At 34.3% G+C, this 22,446-nt stretch overlaps 1 protein-coding gene across 7 annotated transcripts in view; it reads right to left on the bottom strand.

Moving 5' to 3' along the window:
- Window positions 1–22,446, bottom strand: part of Tcf12 (transcription factor 12) — a 363,012-nt gene that overhangs the window by 44,499 nt on the left and 296,067 nt on the right. The window contains exon 1 of one of the 7 annotated variants that reach the window (XM_010641275.3): window positions 7,207–7,386. The exons of 5 other annotated variants lie outside the window; for them this stretch is intronic. In XM_010641275.3, coding sequence (XP_010639577.1) covers window positions 7,207–7,275 — 69 coding nt within the window. In that variant the 5' untranslated portion in view covers window positions 7,276–7,386. Of the gene's footprint in view, window positions 1–7,206; window positions 7,387–22,446 lie in introns of those variants that run through there. One more of the 7 variants, XM_010641276.3, reaches the window with a different exon arrangement.

The raw sequence follows: 22,446 nt of genomic DNA, 5'->3' as shown, positions 1-22,446 counted from the left end.
ATCCTTCCTGTGACTAATACTGAAAACATTCCTGTGTGTCGGGAAAGTATAATGACTTTGTGATAATTATTGAGAAAAGGTACAAAAAAGTAGCTGCTTTGTATAAAAATAGATAAACAGATCATTGTATGATGGCTGATATTTTTTAATGACCCAAATGATGAGGAGACAGGTGTTTTCTCACAACTGTATGTTCTCATCCAGGATCTTTCCACGCAATGGAAGATGAATGACCTAGGTGAGCACTCCCCACTCATGGAAGTGCTCCACACCACTCCTCACTACAGTGCCACACGAGCATCTAACACCCGAAATGTGGACAGCACATAGGAGGAACTGAATTTTAAGTTTTATTTTATCAAACAGCCACATGTCACCAACAGTTACTATACTGAACAAGACAGATTTAGATTATTCTCCTTTATTCAGCAGTTAATGAACATATGCATTATTCTGAAAGAAATATTCTGAATTCTTGTAAACCTCAATGCCTATGAAACTAGCCTAAATTCTCAAACATTCTGGGAACACTGTCATCTAATTTTGAGTGAAGAAATATGGAAAAGCTTATCTATTTTTCTGAACATGCTCAAAACAGAACGACAGTTACCAAGACTTTGTTATATTTGAATTTGTTAGCTCTTTCATCAAGATGATGTGAATAATAGTTCTCTTTAAATTCTAGTATGTTCAAAATCATTATATAATTTACTATGTAGTAATATGGACCTTTAAAGATCTATGCTAATAACAGAAATCACATTCAGTACAATTTACATTCATTTACCATGATAATAAAACCAAAAGAAATTACTTGGCTGGTTTACCTTACCATCATAATTTTAAAATGAAATATAATAGTATAATCAGGAACATTTATTTAGATTTTTATATAGTGATATCTTTTATTAATTTTTCATTAAGACATAGCTGAGTACTTAAAACTTGAAAGGAAAAAAAAGTCTAGATCAATGAGAAAAAGAAAAGCCCAAGTGAAACACTGTACTGAAAACTGTAATTAAGCCTCTGGGTATATAATTTTAAAATATGTACACTAAAGAGTCAGCACTAATAAAAACTAGGTAACATGTATCAGAAATTTTTTTTAGTGTTTACAGTACTGCTGATTAACATTACTTTCTACATACAGTAAAAGGGGTGATCAAAATACACTGTGAATGTTTAAATTAGAAAAATTATTATAGCAAAAGACACAATGCCATTAATCCCCCTCAAGACACTCCTCCTTGCTTTGAAAACACACTTCCCATTATTTTTGTCACTTTCTGAATCAGTTCAGGAAGTGGACAGTGTCTGTACAAGGTGTGAGCAAAACATACTATGAACACAGTGGCTTCTGAGTGCCATCCAGTTGAGAGTCAGGTTCATAAAAACATTATTATAAACCATCGTATTCACTGCATCTGGCACTGTCTGACTTCTAGATCGTACCCAGTCAAAATGACCAGGAAAAGTAAATGTTTTGAGTCAATTCAGGACATAAAGAAAGCCATAACAGTGCAACTAAAGACACTCATGAAAGAGGATTTCCAGAACAGCATCAGAAAGGGAGTGTCTTTTAACATAAAAATAAACAAATCACTGTATTTTTTGATTCTGCATACAAGGTTGTTTCCTATTTCTGAACTTTGTAGGATGTGAACTTTGTAAAAAGCCTATTTAAAAAGTATAAATAAGACTTGTTTTATCAACTTTTTTTTTTTTTTTGATACCAGGGTTTGAACTCAGGCCCTTGTGCTTTCGAGGCAGGCACCAGAACCACTGAGCTAAATCCCGGGCCTGTAAGACTTGTTTTAATGACTACATTCATTATAATAAGAGTGCTGGGCAGATATGGAGAAATCAAAGATTTTACTAAAAATAATTTTCTATACGTTTTTCTCAATTTAGATCCATTATGTAGATCTAAATTTGTATGATTTTATGTATACCCTTAGATTTAAAAAAATGTACTTTGAAGCTAAATTTTGATGTTCCTGAAATTTAGATACTTCTTTTGTACTTGTCATTTCTCTAGTCAAAACTACAACATAACCCCAAGGAAAATAACATGAAATATTTAAATAAATTTGATAATTAGCTCAATGCTTTCAGAAGACATATTATATAATATACATATTACATAAAAATAGCAAATTCTGCTGTTAAATATAATCTACTGCCAGAGTTATAATTCTGTCTACAGAGGGAATATTTCAATCATTCTAGTAAAAGTACACCAGAGCTGAAGGCACAGAGCGCAGTATAACATGACATCTGAAGTGTAAGGGCCAACACAGGGCACAAGCTATCTCTATGGAATGCTCTTCTCATTTAACTTGCCTGTTAAACACACACTTAGAATTTCTGTATAAGGGTTAATACATGTTTATTTTCAATAGTTTCGTAAGTAAAAGGACCAATATCCTCTCCCCAAAATTTCTACAGACATGTTAATAGGTACACTTCTTTAGAAATAAGAATAATTCTAGCTTTCAATACAAAGCATCTTAAAATCAATTACTAAGGTCCTGAGTTTGATCCTTGGTACAAAAAACAAAAAAATCAATTACTGCTTTTGCTGTGTAACAAATATAGTTGACTATTACTTATTTTTAATTGCAAAGAAAATTTCTGCAGTACATCAATCACATTTTTATTAATCTTAATATTACTGCGCACATTTCACTGGTTTCTACTATAAATACCATTATCTTCCTACTATTTGCAATGTTTTTAATGAGAAACTAAGGTGTAAGAAATCCTGTCTTCTAAAGCAATATATAAATATATCAATATGTGCTACCTCTTAACTATCTTTATTTAAAATAACAATTTTGTGGGGTTGGCGAGATACTTCAGTGGTAAGACTGATGAGCACGCACATTGCCAGGGTTAAATATCTAGTACTGAAATATTTAGCACTGGAAAACAAAGCAAACAAAACCCCCAACAACAGCACTTGATCCATTTCCTTCAGCTTGTCCAGATCAAGTAGAAAGGAACATACAATTCTTTCAAAAAAGCATTAATAAAGCTGACCTGTGACAAGAATTACAATTTTAATTCACTGGTATTTATATATGTTTGAATCAAGAAAGAAAACTGAGATCATACACTATAATGCTGGATAATTATGGTAAACAGAAAAATGACAAATAGCAACAATAAAAACCCAATAAATCCAAAGTAGATTTATATAAAAGGATGTCATTTGATGTCTTTAGCATTCTGTATTCAGAATTTTGTATGACTTCATGTTTTCCCTAACATAAAAATGATTCATTTAACTATCTGGGCCCACAAAGAGTCTGGAAATTTGATTTAATTGTTACTTTCTTATGATAATGGCAATAAATCCTTCAACAGAGCAAAAATGCAGCTCTGTATACTCTCATACATATTTCTGTGCTTTTATTAACTGAAAAATTTTGTGAAGTCTTAGATGAACCTACAATGTACAGTAACTAGTTTTTAGTAATTAGTTTCTAATTCTTATAGAAAAATAATTACACAAGCAGTAAGGTGCCAACAATCATGGCTAAACCAACTTTCAGTGTACCAATTTTATTTGAAGAAACCTGCAAGTTTAATTTCCTGAGTTTTTAAACATATATAGGATTTTAAATTCATAAGTGAAAAATGATAAAAATTTGCTTGACTAACTACATCAATCAGTATTCATAAATTGTTACTGTGATAATATATGCAAAATACAGTTGTAAAAACAGTCTGCTGTTTTTCCCAGGTACACTATCTTTCCAAGACAGAATATTTTAAAACAAATGGTAGTAAGGGCAAATTTAGTTTAGCCCTTTGCTATGACAGAATGATTCACGTGTCCTTGGATAACAAAATAGAAAACTGATCTTGGGTGATGGACTTAGGTTCAAATTTTGACTTAGTATCTGGGTAGAGTTTGAACAAACTACTTAATTTGAATCTCATTTTCCTTATGTATAAAAATGAAGCTAGTGACATCTAAATGGCAAGAGTAGTTGTGAGACATAAATGAGAACACAAAGTTCACAGCATAGTTCCTAGCAAAGAGTACTCACTACAATCATGTTACTTTCTATCTTTTCTTTCCCAGATTCCACCCATAGAAGCTGACATTCAAAATTTGTTTCTAGATCCAGGTTCTTTGTTTGCTTTTGTTTTCTGAGACAGGGTTTTGCTATACAGTCCAGGTTAGCACCGAACTTACTGTAGCCCAAGCTAGTCTTGAACTCATGGCAGTCCTCCAACCTCAGCCTCCTTAGTGCTGGGATCACAGGTGTGCACCACCATGCCTACTCTAGTTTAAGTTTTAAATTTTAGATTTCTGTTGTATCTCTTATAAGATTAAAATAATCCTGTGATACAATAAAAAGACCACTGTATCTGTCTGTACTTCTACAGTTTTTATACCTGGAACTAAGAAAGTTTATCCAATTTAGTCCAAAAATCTAAACAGAGGTTTAGATCAGAGAGAGGTTGAAACTTCAGTGTTCAAAGAAAAGAAAACATGAGTGTCTTTTCTGCTCACAATTTTCTTCTTTGTTCTCTAAGAAAGACTTTCTACCTTTCTGGATAAAGGATATTATTTATATCAATGAGATAAACTGAATGTGGACCAAGCTGTTAAATAGAAGCCTCCAAAATTCACTATTTTTTGTTATCTTTCAAACCTCAAAAAAGGGATGTTCAAAATAATTTTAATTTCTCTATCACAAATACACCTTATACCATGATGCATAATTATATAATTAAAATTTATGTATGATATAGAACATTAATCTCTTCAAATAATGAGGGGGGAGTTAACATTTTGGCTTTTCTTTTCTGCACATATACACCCAAATCTATTATATTTCTAACAAGACCATCCTGGCTATATAACTTTTGTGAAAAAAACAAAAGGCTTCTTCCTCTTCGGTTAATCTGTCTTTACTTACAGTCTCTTTAGTTTTATTAAAGATCACAAACACCTTTAAATTTATGGAATTAACTTAAAAACTTAAAAAACTGGGAAAGGATTTAGGACCAGAACTGCTCAAGATTTCTTACTCTCTTATAACATCTGTAATGGGATGTTAAAAATAAAATCAATGTGAACTTATTAGCAATTCAAATATATTAATCTATCCCATTATTTTAAATCAATGAGATTAATTAGCTCAAAATTAATCTGTTCAACATGAGAATTATATAAAATTTCATAACTCAAGTAAAGAAATTTGCTTAAGAGTCTAGAAAGTATTAATGAAACTGCTAGTTTTTATTATAAAGCATTGATAGGCACACATTTCTGAATATATATTAAGATGATGCAGCATTTACATAGTCTTTATATAAAATAATTACATAACAATTTTCTTATTGAAGTAAAGTGAAGCTGTTAAGAAACTAGTAATTTTTAAAACTAGAGGGGGATAAAAATAAAATACATTTAACGCTAGGGTCTTATGATTCAAAAGGGCTAATACAATTTATCATCCCTGTATGCATTTTCCAAGAACATATAAGTCACCTTTGACCTACATCAGACACAAGCTATCAATTTTCAGGCTACACTTCTCTACCACAAGCCTGTAAATACTTAAAACTATACTACCAAAGCTAGCCCCACCACCACCGCTCATTGTAGAACAAAGAGAAACGTTTTAACAGAATGATCTGTGCTTTTAAAATAAAAATCTAAACTCAATTTGTGTTATAGTTTTTCTGCTTCAGGGGTTCTGTATAATTAACTTTCCTGAATTCAAGCATGCACACACATACACACACCATGTCCCATCTTCAGTTTTACTTAAAATCAGACACAGAAGAAACATATCTTCACATTTCCAAGGAAGTAAGCTAGGAAATTATTAAGAGATCAAAATTCCACTTATATTATCCATATAAATCTATCTCTTACTTTTTCCAAAGGTCTGCTTCCTGTGGGCAGTTGAATGAGATACACTTTCAATGAGTTTAAAGATATTTTGGCTTGAATGGCATATACTAAGAAAGCTTCCCCAAAAGTTCACAACCAAACCACTGGCTGAATCCAAAGAGGCTTTTCACCAAAGCAGTCAGCAAATAAAAGGTGTTTTTATTGGTCCTCTAGTCATGACTATAGGTACTTTAAAACATGTCAGCAGAAACAAAGAGAAAGGGCATACATATCTGATTTTGTCCCTACATTAGAAAAATGTAGTTATGATTTATTTATCACTTCAAACATTAACATTAAAAATGCTTGCCCTTCAAAAATCACTAAAATCTCATATACATTTGTCATAAGATATCCGAGGGAAATTACTTTTTGGAAGATTAAGAAAAAAAGAAAAAAAAGAATACTGAATTTCCAGCACACAAACAGAAATTGTTATTAGTGTAACACTTTAATGATATTTATCAAGTACTTTACAAAGATAATTCCTACTGAATCTCTCAAAAAATTCATCCCTTTAAAAATTATCTAAATCCTTTGTGGCTTTTAAAGTTAAGTTTTGCATAAAGTATATTATTTAATAAATAATATATTTATATAACTTAAATAGTAATTATTAAAGAGACATCTTAATGATATAAAAAAGGTTATTATTTTAAACACCTATCCATGTGCTATAAATGGACCAGAAGAATACTCTTTGGAAAATGCATTCTTTTAAAGATAGTGATTTATGAATCCGCATAGGGTCAAAATTTTAGTATGATTGGAAACAGATGGTATCCCAGAAAAGTCAGCCTCTGGACCTGAAACTCCAAACAGGAAATACGGCCCTCACTAGTGAACTGCTTCTCTAATCATTCCCAGAGCTTCATACTTGCTATTTTTATGAATATCCAAAATGACTTTCATCTTTTCTTCCATGTACAAAGCATCACATAATAATAAATGTGTGTATGTACATCTGAAATATAAATAACATGTTTACAATACATGAAAGCATATAAACAAATGTACTTTCAAGCTCACTGCTAGTAAAGACATCAGGCTAAAAACAACTCACCAATTTAAGTTTATTTTCTAAACTATTTTAAAAATAAAATAAAACCAATGACCACTGAGTGAATGTGTCAAAAACATGTCCTTACTAACACTACTTATATATCTATTTTATTGCAGAAAATAATAAAACAAAACCCATAGGTTCTACTAAAAAGCAATTAAACTCCACTGCTTTCTATTAAACAAATCACTTAGAAGCCATATGAGCAAAGAAAAAGGCTTACCGTTTTCCCATTGTAGTAATACATTAGGGAACTGCTGCCCATTCCTGGGACAGGATAAGCACAGTACATGTTGATTCTGAGAATGGTCCCGATTGCAGCTAACACATACAGTTTTTCTCCAAGATATGCATCCACTCAGGCAAACAGAAAGTCTTCAGTACTATGCACCCACACATGGCTCTACTCAAAAGGAACTTATGCAAAACAGGACTGAACCAACTCACAGGGCACATAGGGAGGGCTTATGCTATAAGTCACCCTTTTAGTTTCCATCATGTTCTTGCACTGGTGGAGGATACCGATTAGACAAACTTTATGGTAGTAAAAGATTTTCATTTACAAGTTCTAAATAGAGACATACAGTGTGTTAAAGATAATATTCTAAAGAAATATTGATTTTGCCATTTACACACACATACACAGGCACACACACAAAGGAAGGCAAACTGACAGGTCCTCTGTTAATCTGTTTTTAGTATTAATTAGAGCACTTGTGGTAGTGAGACTTTGCCTGCTATACCTCCGCAACATTACCATCTGGCACGGCCTAAAGTTGCTTCCAACTCTGATAAACACATGATCAAGCAATGAGGAACTGGAAACACTGAATCACGTATATTAAGAAGGATCCGGACAGTTAAGCCTTGTATAAAATCACTTCCTGGAGCATGCAGTCCATCTTTAACTAGCTAGAACAAACCACACTTATTTTTAAGTTATAGAATTATATTAAAAATTGAAAGGAACACATTTCATTAAAAAGTTTATTATAAAAATAGGAAAAATTACCTTAAAAACCAATTACCTGCTTTTAAAATAAAAGCATCGATAGTACAGATTTTTAGTTATAAAGTTCCTTGAATTTCTCATTTATAACATCAATAAAAAGTTTATAATGAAATGTGGTCTTACAGAATATCTAACATGTATTACATGTATTAAACAATTAAGCAATTTAGACAGAAAAAATAAAGTTTTGTTTTCCTTTTAGTGAAAGGCTGGTGTTATGCACAATGTATATAATAGCAAATAAAATAAGACTTCCTCAAAGTCTTTCCTCCAAGTTCACTATTGTGATCAAAAGAATATTTTATTCATGTTTTATTCTAATACTCAAATTTCTCAGAAAAGAAAAAGTAATTAGGTTGGGAATAAATGTCTCACAGATTTTTCTATGCACTGTAGTACTTTGAGTCAAAAGGTTAAATGCTGTCTTCAAATTTTCTTTCTCATAAAAATATTTTGTTATTTAAGTTTTCCGATTTATCTTTTGGTATGGACTCTAGCCCAGACAAACAGAACAGCAAACTTTTCTTTTGTCTCACTTCATCCCAGCAAAACCTCTTTGTGCTAGTTCCTTGTGTACCTCCTAAGTTCCAACAGGACCGTGTTCATCAGAGGAGAGATCACGAGCTGCAAAAAGGGGTCACATCACTTTAGTTTAAAGGCACCTTTCACAAAGCAGAACTCCTTTATGAAATATTCTAGGGATATTCCATAAGGGACCCCCCATTCTGGTGAAACATACTGATCAAATCAGAGCAATAAAACTGGATCAGACCATAAGGCCATCTAACTTCACAATGTTTTAAAAGGTGATGGTATCAGAACAACAACAAAACCTCCCTACACTCTCGAGATATAGAAAAGGCTAAGCAGCAGCTGCAAAAGAACATCACTGTACAGCAGACTATTAAAATGCCAGTCTGCAGAGGGTGTGTAACTTCCTCCCTCCTGAGAGGCCACAAAGACCCATTTCAATCCTTGGAGAACTGTGTAAAAAGCTTTGATTTACAATTAACAATGCCAAGCCTTAAAACCATACAAATAAATTTTAGTCTTTCATAGACAGTCTTTCTCTATTAATAGCTACTTAAAAAAAGGAAAATCAATAATTTAAATAAAAAGTCCCTTTTCTGTTAATTATTAAAAATAAACTTACTTTTCAGTAGACATTCAGTTGGGATAAGGGGATGAGGGAGCTACAGTGTACGTCTTAATTTTCTTTCTACAATCATTGCTCTAACTTGAGTATAATTTTATACTGATTTAAAAAATCCACCTGCAGTAATTAAGCTTATTTCTCTGGTGCTTGATGGAAAAAACAAGAACATCAGTTGTCTGATAAAACAAGCAGCATAATGCAACTCCAACTATGCAAATGTGGCTACAAAAGCACATCGTGAATTTTAACACTCCATCAGCAGCCCTTTATTTTAGAGGTGTGCCATGACAATCTAAAGGGAATAAACAAACATTCAGGTAAAAAAAATCAGAGTAAAGACAATAAAATCAAACTTCTTTTACTTGTTCTAAAGTCAGTTAATTAAGCAACTGGATAAGATTTGTTTTTAACCTGCGATCTGAATGTGAAACAGAACAGCTTCTAAACAGCTGTTGAGCAACTAGAAGTTTTGCTTCTACTTTTCATTCTTCCCCTCAAAAGCACACACAAAACCCATACATGTGTAGGTAAGACTTTTCTTCCCATATAGTCATTTGGTTTACACTACTGCTTACACTGAGATTAGATGTAGAAACTTAAAAAAACAAACTATATCTGTACCTTTACCTATGCAATATTAGACTAGCCCCTCAAAAATAGTGTATCATCAAGAAAACTGGTAGTAACTTCAATGAAATGTTCCTATATTCTACTTGTTTGTTATGGCAAGGTCTTTTGTCATTCCAAAATATGATCTTTTTGAAGTTTACCTTAAGCAAAAGAAACTAGAATTGGCTAATGTAGCTCATTTGCTTTATCACGATTATAAATTATCTTCCATGATAAAGCCTTTTTTTCCCCTCAGAATTTTTTTTTAAACTATGCAACAGCTGCAGTCCAATTTTTTTTTCCTAAGGAGAATTGAATTACAGGAAAAAATGCATATAGATGGATCAAGTGCTGCTCTTGTCCATGCAGTTGTTTAATCTCTGGCTTCCCCCCCCTTAAAGGAACATGTCAAGGGTTAATCCTGTGACTCAGTCTGACAAAACGAGTCAGCTGGAGACACGGCCAGTTTCAGACAGGCCTGCAGTCTGCACAGGAGCCCTGAACAGTCATGCACGTCTTATCTTGAATTTTTTCCATCCACAATTCTACATAATCATTTATGTGTTATTCTAAGATTACATGATAACTGAATATTAATGTCATCTAGTCCAATAACCTAAACAAATCACCAAGTTTTATGGCAAGATGGGCATTACCGTATACACAGGCAACATGACTAATGAAAATGTCAGAAAAACTTGAAAAAGATACAACTGGTAGCATTTTTTTTTTTTTTTGAATAGTTAACTGATGATTCCTGGTTCAAGGATTATTGCATTTTACTGACTTTTCAAATACGTTTTCCCCTCAAATGATTCAGGATGTGATGTTTATTGCAATTCATCAAGCAGAGACCTAAACTAGATAAGAAAAAGTTACACTGTAATTTATGGTTCTTTTCTGAAGAGTCATAAAAAGATGTTTTATAAAGTATACTAAGGTAAGGACTTTTGGGGAAACTTCAGCTTAAATTCCAAGCTTCTCTACAAAAATTGCCTTCCTGCTTATTTTTCTGTTCATTGGGAAATAGATCTTCCTTGGATGGCTAGGCAAAACTTCCTGGAATGACCCACACAGCATTTTAATCTATTTATTAGATCATGTGTATCTCTGATGTTTCTAACAGTCATTTTTAAAAAAACATCCTTAATAAGCAAGAATGTTCCAAATAACAACAACAAAAAACATCTAGTTTTCCAATGAAAATTTTAACTGAATTACACATCTCTAATTATGTTGTTAACTCTTAACTTCACTGTATATTCTTCTAAAATTATCAAGTAACAGCCCAATGTCCTCGAAAGGCAGATAATTTGGCTAGAAAAGTTAAATTTAAAAATCCACTTACAGGATTCTTCATGAAAAATTTCAAAATTATTTCTAAATCCATCAATTCTTGGAAAACAGACTTTCAGGGAAATAAATGAAGCCAAACTTAAAAGTTCACATATGATTAATTCCACAGATGAATTCTACATTTTCCCTAAAAAACTCAGTAAATAATTTATTACTGGCTATAATAAAGTTAAGGGTGAGGGTAGATTTAAGAGTAGAATAACTGAGAGAATGTATAAGTAAACAAATTCAAAACAGAAAGATCCTCCTTCCTTGATGCCTTCTCCTCCTAATTGGGCTTGGGCAGAAATGACGTGTGAGTGATGTTGTCTACTAAATGTGCAGAATTTTAGTGAGCACTGCGAACTAAATCAGACACCTAAATCAGATACCAACGTCCCAACAATGCACATTTTCCTAGTATGGCTCCACTGTAAGAAATTGTTCTTTTCTTATGCTTTACCAAATTTACTTTTATAACAAAACAAGCATATGAAAACTCCAGTGAAATAATACATCTCTCTTAAACCAACCCACCAATATTTAATGCATATTAAAGATAATACCGTTATATAGACCTGAACTCATACAGTGCTTCTTATTCAATAGCCACTTTCATCTTGCTGTTCAATACAGTAGTAAAAAGTTCAATTACTATTTTTCTAATGTACAAAAAAATTTTTAATAACAGACTTGATTTTGGGAAAGTTTACTTAGGTGATACTCTAAAGAAAAAACTGTTTCAATTAAGCCTTAATTATGAATACCTAAATATCCCCCAATATCAGGTTTATTAGTAAATGTTAATGATTAGCTTGAGGTTGGAGGCAGTGTTGCATGCCTGCAATCCTAACTACCTGTGAAGGCTTAGGCAAAAGGATCACAATTTCAAGGTCAGCCTGGAAAAAGTGAGGCCTTGCATCAAAATAAAAAATAAAAAGGGCTGAGGCTACAGATTAGTGATAGAGCAAGCCCTGGGTTCAAGTTCCAGTAACACAAAACTAACTAAATAAAAAAGACTGGGGATGTAGCTCACTGGTAGAGTGTTTGCCTAACACATATGGACGCTGAGTCTATTTCCTAGTACTACCAAGAAAAAAAATTTTTTTAAAATTAGTTTGAGTATTAGTACTGATTATTTGGCGGCTGAGCAGGAATACAGATCATCAATACACACATAAAAATACACTTCTTGAAGCTGGAAATGTAGCTTGGTGGTAGTCTGTACGTTTAAGTAAGAGAACAAAATGAAATGGATCCCCCCAAACCATATCTCAAGGCAGAGCAAAGACACATGATAAAATTCACAATTAGCAGTTTTCTCATACACAAAACAGCACATTTCTTACTGTTTCTTCAGAAATATCTTAAGTCTAATGTATTTTAGAAATATTTAAAAATTAATAAAATAGAAAACATTCATCTGTATAGCCAGTGGAAATAATTGGTATATAACCTGCATTTTTAGGGAAAAAGTCATTTGTTTAATCCCTATTTTAACAGCTGTATGACTATATTGAGGATGTGTAAAAACAGTCATATCCCCTGAAAGAGAAATCAAACATACCTCTTTCTTAGATAAATAAATAGTACTCCCAGGGGTACCACGCCTGCCTCACAAGCACAAGGTCCTGAGTTCGATCTCCAGTATAATAAAAAAGTATTCCCCCAAAATCAACACTAACAGAAATTGAAATGCAAAGGTCCTAAAAGGCCCTATTAGACACCCCCTTTGATGAGACAGAACTGTCATTACTGAGAAAGTAAACCTGAAGAAAATTGCATGTTTCTTTTGATCCATAAATCCACTATGACAAACCAATTCTCTTTGAAAAATGAGAGGGAGGCTCTCTGCCCAATTCCTGAACCTCTTGGTTGTCCATTTATTCCCCATGTGAACTACAGTTTGTCACTGCTAATTTACCGCTTGAAATAGCACTGTGAGAGGAACGTTAATTATGTTGCAACTCCATAATCTTCCTGCAGATGGCTCTATAATCACAGGACCTCCCATTCCTCTCCATCCTGTCCTCTGAGTGTATGAGTGTGTGTGTGTGTGTGTGTGTGCACACATAAAAATGCCAAAGATCCTATGTTTTTAAACTCCTCAGTAAACCCATACTTCTGAAGAGTTTTCACGAATGGGTCAAAGTTTTGAACTTGTTAGGCAATATAACAACAAAAACTGTAAGGGAAGTTATTATTTTAAACTGCCTATAAAGGATTATAATTTTTGTGAACATGGTCCTGAATTGAGTTGTCTCTCTTCAAGAGTGTCACCCACTTTTTGTTTCCTCTTTTAATCTGTGCAACATTTTTCTTCTGAGCTGAGAAGAAACAGAACAGCATCAGATATTCAATTTTATTTTAAATCTATTTTTAGAATCCTGAAGACGCCTCATCCTAGGTCAGTATTACTTCAAGTATATGCAATCCAAGGCTCTAAATAACTTGAACATTGAGTTATTGCTGGTCACAATTTATATTTATTTCAATAAAAATTCTTGCATCTCTGAATAATTAAAAATTGAGAATTTGCCAAAACATCTTTCCTCGCATTTATAATGATTAACTAACAAAGCAAAGATAATTTTTGCCGCGCTTCTTGGAAGAAATCGTGCAGATCCCAAATTTAAGAGAGGACCTATCTTAAAAAGAATGGTTTCTAACTTTTAAATTCTAATGACCATTCTCAACAAAAGCCAAATAATACTTCATTTTTAAAATACATCTGAGAAGAGTATAATAAACAGGGAAAATGGTGTTAACTGTCCTTTCTCAACATGGAAAAAACAAAACAATGCTCTCTAATATTTACTATGTATCATCAGTGAAGGTGATATGCCACCCTAATAATGACAAGTGTCCCTTACCAAACAAGTTGAGAGATGAACACAAAACCTGGGAGAAATATGTTGATTTGCTCATATGTCTGTAGGACATGTATATGCAGTAGAGCAGAAATACTCTCCTCATGATTCGTTAGTATTCTACATAATATGAGGCAAGCTGTTCAGGTTCCAAACAAAAACAGTACAGGACCAGTAGTTAGAAGACAGGGGCCCTGGGCTCTGCATGACCTCGCAGGAGGTCTGGTGGTGGTGGGGCCCTCAGGATGGGTCACTGAGTCATTTCTGCAAATTGCAGGCATTAAGTTATGCTAAGGATCTTCTAGCCATTTCACCACTATTAAAACTTTTTATCTCTATTTTGGCCCCATCGCTGAATTTCTATTTTGAAAGATTTTGCCTTCAAATGCTTTTTCATTGAGTTGTACTAAATATTTTTCGTTGTTAAAAAAGAACAACTCAGAGGCATTTAACTGCCATTTAGACTTCTGATTAAAAGGGAAATGAAGCATTGTCATGCTGAGCTGACATTATTCCAATGAAAGAAACGTGACATCTTATTTCAGTACACAATACAACGGTTAGGTTTTCTAAAGCTTTATAAATCTTGTCATATTACTATTCTGAAGAGCCAGAGGTGTGTCCCAGGGACACAGATGAGACGCAGTGCCACATCAACCTTAAAATGTACTCTTATAGTTCTATCTACAACCTGTATAATTAAAAGCCTAAGCCCTCACATGAAAGGTAGATCCAAAAAAGGAATCTGAATGAATAATTTTAACTTCTCACTTTTAAGACTCCAAATGCTTTGTCTTCTAATAATTATGCTAGCAAATGAAGTATCTGTATAGTAGATTAGTTATACATTTCTACTGCCTACTAATATGTTCATTTAAAAACATTACCTTTCCCGCCCCCCACTTTGGCACTAGGGATTGAACTTGTGTCCTTGTGTTTGTGAGGCAGGCAGCACCACCACACTGAGCTAAATCCCTTGCCCTAAAAATATTATCTTTCTTAAAGCTATGTAGTACCTAGGACAAAATGGTTACTTTTTTTTTTTTTTTTTTTTTTTGGTACCGGGGATTGTACTCAGGTCCTTGCGCTTGCAAGGCAGGCCACTGAACCGCTAAGCTAAAATGCAGGTCAAACATTTTATGTTTAACATAGTATCATGGAGAAAATGAAAGACTGGCAGTCAATTCTGTCAAATAAAGATGGAGAAAATAAAGATTTTGTCAACAGACAAAATTTTAGAAACAAGGTATTATGGGAGCCCATCTAAATAAGAGGGCTGTGGCTCCTGCACTGTCCATTAATAAACTTTTAATAAAGGTGCTAGCTTTGTGCCTTTTGCCTGGAGAATGTAGAGGGGTAAAAGAAACTATGATGCTGATTATAGGAAAAGATAGTACAAGTGAACAGATTGGCTGGAAAGCTTACAGTTTGCAAGAAAGAAGTAAAGGGTGGGAAATAGTAACACCAGAGTAATTTTATAGTGTGTGGTCTTGAGGATACCTACTTGCCCTAACTTTGGTTATTTCACACTGAAATGACTGATATATTCAAAGACTCAAATCATGTTACTATTTAAAATGGGAATAAAGAATATATGAATGTAAAAGCACAATTTTCTAATACTAAGATTTCACATCAGAAACCGAATGCATGTCTTCCCAACTCTAATACATCTCAGACACAATCTGTGTTCATATAAATGGGAGTAACTTCAGCAATGGAACTTTTTTCTCATTCCTGAAAAGATTTTAGAAGGTTTAAACATGTTTAATGTTACATAATGTAAGGATTACAAAGCACCTAAAGTTCTTCTCTGAAGATAACTCAGGTTATATCCTCTCTGAGTAATCTGAGCCTGGCCTGGAAAGAAAAAAAGAGCTATGGCTGTGTTGCTCATTATTTGGGTTTGTTCTTTTGTTCAACAAATAGTTACTGAGCATCTAACGTGCACTTAGGTGTTAGAGATATATATTGATGAACAATGTAAATAAAACTATTGCTTTGTCAGGTTGCTCCTGAGTGAGGCAGATAAAAGAATACACAGTACATTAGAAGGTATTAAGTGTTGTAGAGAAAAATGCAGCAGGGGAGGGTATGGGGTACTTGGGACTGGTTTGCCATTTTATATAGGATGGTCATGAAAGATCCCCACTGTTAAAACCATACAACAATGAGAAAACCAGCCATGTGGACGCCAGAGGACTGTGGTGTTCCTGCAATGAGAACAGTGAACACACGCAAAGCCGGAGGAGGGATGTGTCGAGGGATCTGTGAGCAGCTAGGAGCTCAGTATGGCTGGAGGGAGTCAAGGAGGGCAGACTGCAGAAGATGAGATCCGAGAGAGAGCAGGGGACAATTAATTGTGAATGTCTCCTAAGTCATTTTAAGAACTTTGGTTTTACAGCAACAGAAAAGACAGCTACTGGAAGATTTTGTACCAAGGGATGGTATGATTTAAATTTGACTTAAAAAAAACTTTCTGAGTTTAAAAAACCTGTGGAAGGAAAATTTGAGAAACCAGCTAGGGAGCTACTGGCATAATTCAAGAAAGAGATAAAGGTGGCTTGAACAAAGATGACAACAAAACATGATGACAAAGGCCTGAATTCTTGAAAATAATTTCGGTACAAGAAATTTAATATGGGAAGATTATCACTTTGCTTTCATGCCAATGAAACCATAATTTTCCTCTAGAAGAAAGCTTTCTGTATTCTGGTTTTTCTATACTTCTTTGCCACATGAAGACTATGGCCCTGTATTTTTAGTTAGGTCAACTTTAGGCAATGTAGAGCTAATACTAATGGCTGAATTATATGGAGTTTCCTATTTTTTTCTTTTGCTTTTGTGCAAAAATATTCCTATTAAATGTATAATTATGGGGGAATGGGACCAATAATTGTTTCTTATACAAAGAAAGCAAGTTACATATTTTTGATGTTTTGAACAGTTAGGGGAAGAAGATGAGATATCTAGTTCAGAACAGAAAGTCATTAATAGTCAATGTTTCCCACCCTACATATATAGCACAATGGCTTCAGTTTTTTTGGAGACAGGGTCTCAATGTATATGTAGCTCAGGCTGGCCTCAAACTCATGGTGATCCTCCTGCCTCAGCTTTCCAAGTGCTGGGATTGCAGTTACGTGCCACCATCCTCAGCTAACACTTTTTTAAAAATCCCATTAATTAAAAAAAGCATTTCCTGGATACCCCATTATGTGGTCAGGGGAAAACAATTATTCAACACAAAAAATTAATAAGTTACTGGGCTGGGGATGTGTAGCCCAGTGGTGCTGCTGCCTGCCTCACAAGCGCAAGGACCTGAGTTCAATCCCTGGTATCAAAACAAACAAACAAACAAACAAATAACTTCTTTCCAAAGACCAAAGTTACCTTTTGTCTGTAAGCATCTTGAAGACAGGGCCCATGTTTTAATTATGTAAAGACTCCTAAGGCCTACAAGAATTCCTCATTCACAGTAGTAGACAGTATCTAATAATTAATAACTATAACAGAAGGAATTCTTACGTTTAGGGGAAATGTACTTGATGGAGTCAATTCTAATAGCAAAGAGTTCTCATTCTCATTCAAGTTGCTCAAGAAGAAAAAAAAAGTTTTCTTTTCTTTTCTTTTTTTTTTTTTTCCTGTTTTTGTGCTAGGGATCAAACCCTTGGCATGCCCTACCACCAGTCCTAGTTTTTAAATTTTTAAAACATCTTTAGTAGTGCTGGAAGACACTGATAACTTTAGATTTCAAAATAAATATCAAGCATACGTCAAAAAACTTGGGAAGAGTTCTGCTTATTTATTATTAATACCAGCTAGAGTTCACTTACATTTACAGAGATTAACATAAAAAATGAATTTTCAAGGGATAGAAGATTCTCTTAGCTTCTGCACTGAATATTTATTATAAATCAGAAATATGACGCATGACTGAAAAGAATCATACTTGGGATGGAAATGAATCTCAAGCTGATGGCAACTATCCTTCATTTTGGGTTCCACACAATTAGGCTGGACTAGGGCAAGGATGACCATCAGGCATACATGCACCTAAGTTTAAATTAAGGGAAAATGGGAGGGGTAGTGGAAAGGAAAGAAGGGAATGGAATCAATATGAAGAAATGAAAAATAATGAAAAGAAAGTCTTTGTAGATTGGGAGAGAGGGAGGGGTTGAAGGGAGGGCAGGGGAATGGGGGAAAAAATAAGAACCAAGATTAATTATGTAAAGGTACAAATTTCCAACAATGAATGTCATTATACTGTATACATTAAATGTACCAGGAAAATTAGTAAAAGATAAAAAAATAAAAATTCACAGCAGATATATTTACATCAAAGCCACATTAAATACCTTAAACAATTGTTTTTAAAAATATTTACTAACGTATTTATTCCTAGGATTTTTTTTTTTTCTTTTGGAGACAGGCTCTTGCTAAATCACTAAGTTGCCTAGGCTAGGCTCAAATCTTACTCTCAGCCTCCCAGAGTGCTAGGATAAGTGTACCACCATACCTGGCTCCCAAGCCTACTTTCAATGCCTTAAACTACCCTGTATATCATTACTTAACATGACATTTAAATATCAGTAAATTATGACACTACAGTACCCATCCACTTATACACCAAGGCTCCACCACTCTGCTAGTCAGGAACATTTCAGAATGCAGAAAATAATGGTCCTAGAAAGTACCTGTGGGTACAGTCAACTCTGGCCCAGGGACTGAATGATGAAGGGATTATACTTGTATTCTTTGAGTCTATTGCAGGTTGGCAAATTATGGCTTGTGGGCCAAATCTGACCTACTACCTACTTTACAAAACACTTTACTGGTGCACACAGCCGTGCCTAATCACCATGCATCACTTGTGGCTGCCTTCATGCTATAACACTAGTTTAGCAGTTTCAAGAGAGAGAGACCATCTGGTCTATGAAGCTGGACATATTTACTACATAAGCCCTTTATAGAGAAAGTATACTGACTCTCCCACCCTGGTCTAGCACACTGAGAAAGAGTAGAAAAGCAGGCTATAATAAAGAGATGAAGAAATTCAGCAAATTCTACAGAAAACATAATTTCTAAACCAAATTATTTTTGAAAACTAATGTTTTGCACATTACAGATGTATTGTATTGGTTTATGTGTTAAAACAAATTTTAGTTAAAGACAAAATATGAATGATCCATACTTTAAAATTTGTTTGAAATCTATACAATGAATATTAACAGAAGGGTGACATAGAAAACATCCTGGGATTAGCAGTGTTTTAAAAATCCTTAAAATTAGTGTAACTATGAATACACCTATCTAGTATATGTTACAGTCCTTGAAATAAGATATTATACAAGTACAAATAACTTTCCAAAATAAAATCATTCCTAGTTAAATAAAGGAAACATCAGTAGTGGCGAACTTCTTGTCAACCAATTACAACGCGAATGCATTCCTTCACTTAAAATGAAGTCCAGTACGCCAAATATCCTCAGTGATGAAAGTATGAATTTCTTCATCTATTCCTTCTTTCCTATACTCAAAACATAATTGTATTAGGTACAAATTTTTAAAAAGTCATGGTTCTCTTAATGCTCCACTGAGGTTCATGGTGGTCTTAAACATTAAATGTACTCACAGAATTCAACAATATATTTTTTAAAAACCAGACAATTTAAAGCCAGGCATGGGGCCAGGGATTTGGCTCAGTGGTTCTGCTGCTGCCTTGCAAGGGCCTGAGTACCCAGTATCAAAATAAAATAAAGCCAGGCATGGTGGCATATGCCTGTAATCCCAGCCCTTGGAAGGCTGAGGCAGAACACTGCCACTTTGAGGACATCCTGTCCTATATATATAGTGAATTCAAGACCAGTGTGAACTAGAGTGAGACCCTGTTCTCAAGAAACAAACCAACAAAGAAACTGCACAAACAAAAAAAAGTCAAACAACAAAATCTAATTTGACACACATGTACATACACACATCCTAGTATTAACTATATCTGGTTTGTGATATTTCAATGAACCAAAATATAAGCAGCTGAAGAACTGAATAAACTTTAAAAGCCATCTCTGAAACAATCTGAACCAATTCTTTAAAAAGAGAAGTCAGAAAATAACAAATTTCATTGTAGTTATACAACTATATCGGTACAATCAGATTCACTGCACTTAGTAGTTATTTTTCCTTCTGTTCTCACTTGAAATAAGGTCAAAGACATTACTGGCTTTTCACAAAAATGAATATCTTAACTATGGTTTAAAAAGTATCTTCCCAAGAGTTAAAGTCAATATATTGTAGTGACACATGCATACAGTTTATAATAGCTAAATCTTCGAAGTGGCCTATATGTCCATCAAAAGATGAATGGATAAAGTACTCACTCTGTTGTAAGGATAAACTCAAGTCATTTATAGAAAAATGGATGTACCTTGAGGCCATAATGTTAAAGAGAAATAAATCAGACACAGAAGCTTAAATATCATGGTTTCTCTTATATGAATAATGCAAAATATAAATATGGAGCAAAATAAAGGTTACAAAATAAGAAGTAGGGGAACAAATATTTCTCCCATGGGAAGGGTATTAGATGAAGGGGGGACGGGGAAAGAGAAGGGGTTGAAAAAGAATTATGATGTGTTTTGGACAGTACCAACTCCTAAGGAATGTAATCATCATATATTGGAAATGTATTATAAAATAAAAACTGAGAAGTCTATTAAATACACTGACAGAATTTTGACAATGTTTTCAACACTGGTTACTGTCAGCATAAACAGTGGCTGTTTCTTTTTAATTAATTAATTAATTTACTTTTGGTATTAGGGATTAAACTTAGGACCCTGCACTTGGGAGGCAGTGCCACTGAGCTAAATCCTTGGCCCCCTTTTTAGTAATGTATGAAGAAAATCTTTCTGTAGTGACTAAACTGACCATAAGTTTGGACTAGATCATCCAACTGCTCCCTTATGTATTACAATTTTTCTGCTAGTCTAGTGTATTATTATTTTTCTCTTGTTGCTGAGACAAAATACCCAGCACCCAAAGTTAAAGGGTAAAGGATTTATTTAGCTCACAGTTTGTAGAGGTTCCAATCCCTAATCAGCTGGCTCCACGACAAGAGTGGCACATGGCAGAGCAGTGTCACAGAGGAGAAAGTTCATGATGCCCACACCACAGCAAAAGCAACAAGGACACTAATAACCATCTTCCTGCCCCTTTTATCTTACTCAGAACACTTAAGGAGAGGTGGCCCTCACAACCATAATCTTAGTGTCTTTAGGCCTAGCATTGCACCATGAATTAGTCACACACTAGATTCAGCCACTTCTGAAAAAGAAACCCCATCTTATCCGCATGAGGTTTTGGAGAAACATCTAAGCACAAGCCATAACATCTAACCTGTAAAGTCAGAGAATGAATTTGCCATTTTGGAAATCACAGTAGTCTTCAAATAGAGACAGCTTATCTAACAGTCAGAAATAAGATCCTCTTCAGTGTGAACAGTTATATGCCTTTTGTGCTTATTGCCAAGGAAGCAAATACTGGGCTGGGGATTTAGGTTAGTGACGCTAAGCCTGCCTGGCAAGCCCAAAGTCCTAAGTTTGATTCCTGGTATCTGCGCTACGGGGGTAGGTTGGGGTGCTGGTGGTGGTGGTGTTGGGAACTATTCCAATTCATGTTTCAGAACTGGAGGGCTCACTCATGAGTTCTGCTGAAGCAGACTGTGCTTGTAAATAGTGTTTATCTTAGAACTGCGACATTTCTTCACAGCCTTGGGTAACTGCTATTTTAGCTTTCTCTTGACTTCCACAGGACACTACTTCCCTTGAGAGTTTTATATTTGCTGCTCAACTTGTTATTTTCATTAAAAATTGAAGGTATCTGTTTCTTCACAGTTTCAACCTTGGCTTTTTTTTTTGAGGGGGGGGTACTCTGAGACAGGGTCTTGATATGTAGTCCAGGCTGGCCTTGAATTCACTATGTAGCCCAAGCTTGCCTCAAAATCTTGGCGATTCTCCTGCCTCAACCTCCTGAAGGCTGGGATTACAGGCATGTGCCATACCTGGCACATTTTTCTTATAGTTTAGATAGCCAGAATTTTTTAAAATCATATTTTTCTGTCTTTTTCTTTTTTTGGTATCGGGAATCGAACTCAGGACCTTGTGTTTATGAGGCAGGCAGAACCACTAAGCCAAATCCCCGGCCCTTTTCTGTCTTTTTCTATTAAATGTTGTTACTCTATTTGTTAAGTACATATGTGCTAGACTATCAGACATGGTCTAGTTGTCTTTATGGTTTGGAGACATCTCCGAATCTCCAATTATCTCGAGAGGTGTCACTAAATTTTCATATTCAATGATGAATCATAATTCACATTTTTTTTAAAAAAGCTTAGTTGTAGAGTGTTTTAGCTAGTATGCACATGCCAATAGAAGGAAAAGTGCCATTCTCATCAAAATGAAATCACACAAAATTTTTGCAAGA

The sequence above is a fragment of the Fukomys damarensis genome, unplaced genomic scaffold, assembly GCF_012274545.1.
Source record: "Fukomys damarensis isolate Sample0158 unplaced genomic scaffold, DMR_v1.0_HiC HiC_scaffold_25, whole genome shotgun sequence".
Taxonomy (NCBI): Eukaryota; Metazoa; Chordata; class Mammalia; order Rodentia; family Bathyergidae; genus Fukomys; species Fukomys damarensis.
Note: the sequence above shows the minus strand (reverse complement) of the source record. Positions and strands in the feature narration are given on the sequence as shown.